The 8,802-nt window shown below is 56.5% G+C and overlaps 1 protein-coding gene across 1 annotated transcript; it reads right to left on the bottom strand.

Annotated features, from left to right (window-relative positions):
* Positions 1–699: 699 nt before the first annotated feature.
* Positions 700–8,800, bottom strand: TAGLN2 (transgelin 2). Its single transcript, XM_041003150.1, has 5 exons — positions 8,708–8,800; positions 2,849–3,056; positions 2,255–2,429; positions 1,869–1,971; positions 700–1,535 (listed from the first exon to the last, which is right to left on the bottom strand). Exons 2-5 carry the CDS (start codon positions 3,026–3,028, stop codon positions 1,394–1,396), a joined length of 600 nt encoding a protein of 199 aa, XP_040859084.1. The 5' UTR covers positions 3,029–3,056; positions 8,708–8,800; the 3' UTR covers positions 700–1,393.
* Positions 8,801–8,802: the final 2 nt, after the last annotated feature.

Below are 8,802 nucleotides of genomic sequence, written 5' to 3'. Positions count from 1 at the left end.
AAGGGAAGCTGTGAAGGCAGACATTGTGGTGTAGCAAGTTAAATAGCCATCTATAAAACCAGCATTCCATTTGGGTGCTGGTTTGAGTCCCGACTGCCCCACTTCTGATCCAGCTCCCTGCAAATGCTCCTAGGGAGGCAGCGGAAGATGGCCTAAGTGCAAGAACCCCCACACCCATATATGAGAAGTCCCTGGCTTCTGTCTGACAAAGCCCTGGCCTTGGCAGCCATCTGAGGAGCAAACCAGTGGATACAAGATCTCAGTAACACCGCCTTTCAAAGTCAATCCTTCACTTCATCACTGCAGCCCTCAGCAGGTCTGACCAACTCCAACACAGGCCCCTCTGCTGCAGACCTCCCCCTGGAGACACTGCACCTGTCCAGCTCAGGCCTGTGTGGACAGTCAGCCTTACCCTCCCTCTTGCAGAAGCTGAGCACTAGGCAGCATTGCTCAGCTCACCGGACAGGGAGACACTGCTCTGAGATCCTTCACCGTGGACTCCGCATCTTAGGGCAGCAGCTGTGAGGTCCCATCCCACCCTCTCCTTTACCCAGTGTGACAGAGACTGGGGAAGAGACTGGAGTTAGGACTGAGCAGCATAACCTCCTCTCACCTTTGCCCTTGTTCCTGTACCATTCACTACACTCTGCCCACTATTCCTCCCTCCCCCTCAGGAGACACAGCAGCCACAGACACAGGTAGAGTTCATCCAAAAACAAAGGCTGGGATTCTTTATTTAAATCAGCAAACTCCTCCTCCTCCTTAAGCCCCAGACCATGGTGGGCAGCCCTCCCTCCTCTGTCTCACCCCTCCCACCCCTTGGCCACAGTGAGGGGAATGGAAAATGAGAAGCCAAGGGGCCCTGTGCCAGGGAAGGCAGCCCCAGACTGTGTGGTGAGCACAGTCCAGCTGTGGCTGGGGTGGCAGCTGCCACAAGCCCCTCCCTATAAATTAAGTCCCTGCAGCTGTAGCTGAGGGAAGAGACATACTTGTGGAAGGGAGGCCTGCCCAGCATCAGAAAGCAGCTGACTCTAAGCCAAGGGATGGATCAAGAGCACCAGCCCAGGGGCAGGAGAGGCCAGAGGGAAAGAGGAAAGGGCAAGGGGTAGGGTGTTGGGAGGAGGTGGGGCAGCCAATGCTCCCAAATGTTGGTCCCAAAGAGAGAAGGCCAATTGGTCCAGTTTGGAGATGAGTGTAGGGGAAGGAATGTAGTAGTAAGCACAGGAGGAGAAGCCCTCATCAGGCACCCCCAGGGGTAAAGGGCAAGCTGGAGCCCTACCCTAGCAGAGAAGAGAGCTGGAGAACTCTGGGGGTTCTCAGGGAATGTCACTGCTAAAATATATATACACATATATATTAACCATCCATGGGCAGGCAGGGCAGGTGGGTGGCATCAGAGGATCTGGCGAGGCATCCCGTAGCCAGTCATGCCTGCCTGGGACGCCCCGCGGTTGGTGCCCATCTGTAAGCCAATCACGTTCTTGCCCTCCTGCAGCTGGTTGTCTGAGAAGTTCCGGGGGTTCTCCTTGGATTTCCTGGAAGGGAAAGGAGCACCAGTTAGGAGGCGTCCTCAGAGGTCATTCCAGTCAAACATCCCCCATCCTGGCCTAGCCCAGGCTCTGCCGTGGACTCATGGGCTGGTGACAGCTCTGCTCCTAAGAGCCTTGAGCTCTGAAGCCACCTTCTCATTTCTCCAAAGAGATAGTCACTTGCCACCCAGGCAGAGTAGTGAGGAAGGAGTCAGATGAAGCATGTCAAAGTGCTTTGCAAAAGGCCAGCTGCTGCGGGGACATCAGTTGTTTCCCAGGGACAGAAACATGCAGGAGTATTGCCCCCTGTCCAGCTAGTGGCTGACCCACAAGACTTACTTAGGAAACCAGTTGGGGTCCCCAGAGAAGAGCCCATCATTCCGGGCTACCGCCAGCCCACCCAGGTTCATCAGCGTCCGCTGCACACAGGCCATGTTCTTTCCTGGAAAGAAGGTGGCAAGGTGAGTGTTGGGTCTCAGCAGGTCTGGGATCCTAGATGCCAGGGTTCCACCTCTACGGCCTAATGAGCAAGCCTGGCTTCCTAATTCCCTTTACTCTTAATCTTCATTAGTTTGTCCAACCCAACCCATACACGGTTAACTCCTCCATGAAGTACAAATGTACACACGCACACACGCACACACTCCTCAGGAGCCGGAAACCTGTCCTCTCCTGTTCAAGGTGACCCAGCCCAATCACTGTTCTCCTGACAGCCCCTGGCCCACCTTCCCAAAGGTCCACCGTCTGGAAGATGTCGGTGGTGTTGATGCCATAGCGCTCAGCTGCCTGCAGGAACTGGGAGATTTGTTCCATCTGCTTGAAGGCCATGGTAGAAGCCTGGATCTTCTTAACTGGGATCTGTCCCTCAGGGTACAGGCCATTAATGAGCTCACACAGCACCTGGGTAAGGATAGCAGGTGTGCAGAGATGAGAACGTGTCTACCATAGAAGAGCATGCACCAGGCTGAGCACCAGAGGCAGTGAACCAGAGACTCTTCTCTGGCCTAAAGATAGTCTGGAATCTTCACCTGGACTGAACCTTAGGGTCCTTCTCGCCCAGTCCCTGCCTCGGGGCCCAGAGGGAAAGGCCAGGGTTTAGTCTTTGCCTTGTTATTCCAGTTCTATCTAAGGTAGACCTCCCCAGCTCTTCACTCCATTGGGAAGAAGAACGAGGGAGGGGGTGGGTTCACCCTTACCCTTCCCTTGATGAGGGGGGAGGCAAGCCTGGGGCTTGCACATCTTCCACAAGGGTACAAAGGCTAAGAGTTGGGGCTGTGTTCTCCCAGGCTCCCCTTCTTCACTGGAGGCCCAGATCTCACCGTGCCATCCTTGAGCCAGTTCTGGAAGTTCTCGCGTCCCGGCTGAGGCCGCCCCACGTCCTTGCGGCACTGTGTGGTGATCCACTGGATCAGGATCTGCTCTAGGTCTGCGTCATACTGCTTCTCAATCTTCTGCTGCACCTCCCGGCTCAGGCCGTACGCAGGTCCCCGGTTGGCCATTCTGAAGGACGGTGACGGCTTTGGGGAGCTGGGGAGAGGACACACCCAGGCCTGTGAGGCAAGGGACTCTGGCCTATGAGGACATACACACCTCCCGAGTGCAAAAGGGAAGGACGAGAACTGCTGTTAAGTGAAGGGAGAATCTCACCTGGACCCCTGGCCACAGGCTAGAATACCAGGTATCGCAAAGAACTCAGGGAAAAACAGAATTCAGATGCCTATAATTTGATGCAATACAGTTTTGAAAATCATGCATAATTTTTCTTCATAATTCACACTTAATAAGCTTTTTGAACATCCCCTTGTATACACTGATTTTTAAAATGCATCAAAATAAACTTATCCTTTATAATTCCATGTTCCACAAACTTCAAAAAAGAAGTATGTTTCATTTATTTGAAATGCAGAGAGAGAGAGACTGACAGAAATTTTCCATCTGATGGGTCACTCCGCAGCAACCCACAACAGCCAGGGATTCCAGGAATCCTGAACGTGGTGATTCGAGTCTCCCCTGTGGGTAGCAGAGACCAAAGCCCTGGAGCCACCACCTGCTGCCTCCCCAGGCACGGATGAGCAGGGAGCTGGAACAGAAGCAGAAGCAGAGCTGGAACGCCAGCAGAGCCCTGAATGGGGATATGTGCAGCTCAAGGGCCATTTTCACCGACAGGCCAAACACCAGCCCATGGCACCAACTGTCTGCAATAGCCTAGCAGAACCTTGGAAGGCACTGTGGGACACAGGCGGTCTCTGGGTCCCGGTAGCCCTATAACAAGCAGTTTCGCGTCTCACATAGATTCTTTACTACAGATCTCATTTAAACAAATAGATCCACTACTATAATGAAATACAAACCCACTGGGAAAGAATGTTAGGTAAATGGGGGTTTGGCTTCTCATTTGAGGTAGCTGGCTTTAGCAAGGACAAAGTGCTCATTTCCAGCAAACCCTACTCTTAACAGCCCTGGGAAAGACAATGACTCACACAGAAAGGAATAAGAACAGGGAGCAGTCTGGGAAGCCTAGGGCAGGAGCTGGAGGACCCGCCGGGACTGTCAGATGATAACTGCATTTCAGTTGAGCACCTGCTCTTTCTGTAATCTAAAGATTACAGAAAACCCAGAAGTCCTGGGTCCCAAAGTGCCTGCAACGCCATCAGGGAGACAAGAGGAATGATATAAAAGGATACGGACCGCATCCAATTGATAACGCATTCCAAAGCTCAAATCACACATTGTGGGAAATAAAGGATGGACACAAGCAGCCTAGGAAGACTTCTTTGAGTATCTGCATTCTGTTGTTGCTTTTATCAAGAATTTATTTCTCTTCTGAAAGGCGGTACAGGGGCGGAAGGAAAGAGAGAGATCCAGCCACTGGTTCACTATCCAAATGGCTGCCATGCCAGAGCTGTGCAGGCTGAAGCCAGGAGCCAGCAGCTTCACATGCATGCAGAGACCCAGGAACCTGGACCATTTTCCTCTGCTTTCCCAGGCACATAAGCAAGGAGCTGGGTTGCAAGTGAAGCAGCCAGAACACGAATCGGTACCCATTTGGGCTGCCAACATCCCAAGTAGCAGTTTAGTGCATGGTGCCACAATGCCAGCCCCTCAGTAGGTTCCTAACAGATTTTAACAAACAATAGGAATTTTGCACGAGAAAAGGTTAAAAAAAAAAAAGCCCAAACTGTACTTTCCCTTCTGAGAGCTGTGGTAGACAGAATCATGTCTCCCTCAAGGGGCTGATGTCCTAATTCGCAGAACTTGTGGATATGTTAACCTTTCGTGACTAAAAGGGACTTTACAGATAGGACTAAAGCGAAGGCTCTTGAGATGGGGAAATGATTCTGACCATCAGTTTGGGCCCAACGTAGTCACAAGGGGGCCTTGCTAGGGGGAAGATGGAGGCAGGTGAGTCAGAGCAGGAGAAGGAAGGGAGGAAGCAGAGACCAGATCACGCAGGGTCACGTGAGCCAAGCAATGCAGGTAACCTCTGGCAGCCAGCAGAGGTGAGGAAAGCTTCTCCCCAAAGCCTCCTTGCCCCCGAAGGACTGCAGCCCTGTGACCCTGGGACTAAGGCCAATGAGACAGATCTCTAAAGATGTGTGATACTATACCCATGTGGCTCAAGTGTGTAACATGCAATGGCAGAAACTGGAGACTAATAGAGAAGTCCTGGCTGGCGTTTTAAGGGAAACCTGGCAAGGATGGGAAAATACACGGCAGGGTTTTTTTCTTAATTGGAGGTCGTTGATTAGTAGGAACTGGGTAGTTTTCTGACCGCTGGCTTAGGCTGGCAGCTCCCTCTGTGGGCATGGTGCCCCCACCCACCACCTCACACCACCTGGGTCCACCACCCACAGGGGCCTGCTGAGCAAAGCAGTCAGGACACAGCCCTCACCCGCAGCCCACTCCACTCCCTGGATGTGCTCTTCTCCCTGTTTCTGTCTCAGTGCCTACAGAAGGGGGTGCCCTGGACCTGCTGCCCTTTCTCCCTCCGGCCAGCTCCAGATCAGCCATACGTCAGGGATGAAAGCACTCTGGTTCCCTGGCTCCCCTCTCAGTGGGGCTCTGCTAGGACACAGGGTGCCAGGCTGCAGCCCCCCTCGAGGCCAGTCTCCCACCCCAAACATGGCTGCCCCTTTCAACCCGGCTTAGGGAGCTGGGTTTCCAACAAAGATCCTTCCCCGAAATAAGCTATTTTTAAATCTTATGAAGACCAAGCCACTCCCTCCACTTCCTGCAGCCCAAAAGCTGGGCCAGATAAATGTCAGTCAGAGGCCTGACCCAGACCACCAGCCCCAGGCAGGCACAATCAGCAGCATGGCAGGCAGGCGCGGGATGATCCAGAGACAGAGCCCTGATGAGAAGGAGGCAGCTTCCTCACCAGCCTGGCAGGAAAAGGGGACACCAAGCTGCTGCCCTTCCTGGCCTGCTTTATGGCCATCCTGCCTGGCAGCAGCTTCATCCTGGTCGCCCGGGCCCCAGGGTTGTGTTTCCAGGGCCTGGGAGGTCCACAGCCCACGGATTACCCTGGCCCATGGCAAATGAGGACAGAGTAATGGTGAACCCAGCCATCAGGGCTCCCAGGGCAGAGAAGGGCTCAGAGCCAGACCCATGCACTAACCCTGCCACTGGCACCACCTAGGCAGGGCACATTTGGCCTGCCAGACCCACCTCTGGGCTGAGGAGCACTGCCCAGTTCCCCTCCCCCAGGCGCTTAGACACAGCCAACTGGGTCTTGGCCTCCAGCTGTCGGTTATCTGCTCCACTCTGGGGCCACTGCCCTGGAGGTGCTAGAGCCATGGGGTGGAGCCCTGGGGAGGGCAGGCCCAGCTGGGTTCGGCCTGGCCAGCAGCTGCTGCTCCTTCCCACCTCCACATGCAGGCGGCAGCTGATGGGCTTTGGCTGCTGCTGTTGCTGCTGCAGAACCCCACCCCATGGTCCCCAAGGGATACACCCTACCCCCCTCCCCTCTCCTGTAAGGCCTAGGGGATGAGCCATGCCCAGTTGGAAGACAGGTGTGGGAGGTGTGCCCAAGGGAAGGCAACAGCTGGACACAATAGGGGGTAAGTTGGCAGTAAGCAACCTCAACTGGAGCACCAATTGCAGCCGTGGGAACAAGTCCGGCTCTCCGAGGCTAGAGGGAAAGGCAAAGCAGCCCTCGGCCCCACCCAGACCCTAGGCTGAAGGCTTACCTCTCACCCCTTCTGTCCCATCTAAAGGCCAGAGGTAAAGAAAGGGCAGCCCTAAGGAGGGGGCTTTCCCTCGCAAAGCCAGGGGACTCTCCATTCACTGCGAAGATGAAACATGTGGGAACTTCCCAACTGAAATTTAGGACTGGAGCTCCTTTGAGAGGGCATGATGGAGGCTCTAGGTCATAAAGTGAGGTGCCACACACAGAAGGCAGAAGGCAGTTTGCAAGCTGTTCGGCTGAGGGCCGCCTCAGGGCAGCCCCCCCCACCCCGCCCACCAGGGGCAAGCACCCTCATCACCAAGAGTGGGGAGCACAAAAGAAAGTCGAAACTGCACAAACAGGAAGCCACACAGCTTGCGCAGCAGGAGGGGCCGAGGTGGGGGCCGTTACCATGGCTTCTGTGTACCAAACACAGGAACAGAGTCAGGGTGGGGCACTAGCAGAAACGCCCACTCCACAACAGTCGGGTTGGGGAGAGGCTGGGAGCGCAGGGGGCTCAGGAAGCGCCAGGTGCAGGGGATTCCTGTGGGTGGGTTCCCAGAGCGACTGGAGCAGGCGGGGAGTTTAGGCGCGCAGGGTAGCAGACTGGAGGAAGTAGTTCCGAAGAACCACTCAGAGTTCTGAGCTGGAGAGCCCACACCTGGCAATCCTGGAGGGTGACGGCAAGCAGTAGGGATTAGAGACCAATGCCCGGGGGCTGCAACTGGACAACGATTACGTGTTTCTCTGAAGCCTTAGAGTCCCGCCCCAACGGGGCTATCTCTGCACCTCCAGGTCTGCCCAGTGCCACAGGAGCGAAGGGCTGGAGATGGGGAGCTGTCCCCGCCCGTCCCGTGCTGGGGAGTCCTGGAGAGTGGTGGGGAGCCCGTCCAGGCCACAGGTCTCCTCCCAACCGGATCTCCACATTCCATCCCAGTTCCTCCCGCTTTCCTCCGTATGCCCTGATACCAATCGCCCCCAAAGCCTCCAGGAAGCCTGCGGGGCGGCTGGGGAAATGGGGCGGCGGTGGTGGGGGCGCAGATCGGCGGGAGAAGGTTGCTGTCCACTTCCGGCCCACAGGTCCTGCCCCAAGGCCGCGGCCCCCGCCCCCACCGCCACGCCCTGGGCCGTTGCTCTGGATGAGTCACCCCCCGCCGCCGGCCCGCCGCTGGGGTGACGCAGTGGTCTGGGCAGCCCGCCCGCCCGCCCGCGGCCACCACCGGCTTTCCCAGCAGCAGGGAGCACGCGTGGGGGCAGCAGGGGCCCGCACAGGGATAGGGGCGCTTGGAAAGCAGCCACCCTTCCATTGTGCACCATCAGGGATTCCAGGCAATTGGTCAGGACAACAACCCCAGAACCTCCAGGTATGGGGTTCTCCAGACGACCACGCTACCCTGCAGACAGCGAGGTCGCCGTCGGCGTGGCGCCGCGCACGGAGATCCCTAGCACCCGTCTGTGACTCTGGAGCCAAAAATGCCAGGTGGAAAGGCGACCTTGGAGAAGAGAGGGCAGGCGGTGCCCACACGTGTTCCCAGGGACCAGGAAGTGAAGGGTTCCATGAAAACTCGGCAGACGTAGAGCTCGAACTCCAAGCTCGCGCCGGGACCCTGGACGCACCAGCCTGGACGCACCAGCCCCTGGACGCACCAGGGGGAGGACCCAATACAACACAACCCGCGCCCGGCTTCCCGCCCGCCTCCCCCCCACCCCCGAATTCCTATGGAGGCCCGGCTCTAAAATCCAAACCCCTAATGAAGACGGACGTCCCGTCTATGCACCCGCAAGCCTCACCAACCCTCGTGGCCCGAAAGTCAGATTTGGAGGACAGGACCTACAGCATGGGGTGGGGTGGGGCAGGACGGTCCTCAGACTCCTGCCTGGCACCAGCCCTTTGACCCCCTCAGGCTCCCAGAGCAAGTCTCAAACTCTAGCTTCGTGCTTTCAGACCGCACAATCCTCTCCCCCGTCCCCCAAGCTCCTTTCCCGGACCCCGATCCGCTCTCCAGCTCACCGTTCACGGGGGCTGGACAGTAGCGCTCCAGGCAGGGGCAGCAACAGGAGTGTTGCGCTCAAACCCGGCCAGGGGTTTTCATGAGGGTCCCGCCT

The sequence above is a fragment of the Ochotona curzoniae genome, unplaced genomic scaffold (assembly GCF_017591425.1).
Source record: "Ochotona curzoniae isolate NIBS_2020 unplaced genomic scaffold, NIBS_Ocur_1.0 scaffold_2683, whole genome shotgun sequence".
Lineage (NCBI taxonomy): Eukaryota > Metazoa > Chordata > Mammalia > Lagomorpha > Ochotonidae > Ochotona > Ochotona curzoniae.
Note: the sequence above shows the minus strand (reverse complement) of the source record. Positions and strands in the feature narration are given on the sequence as shown.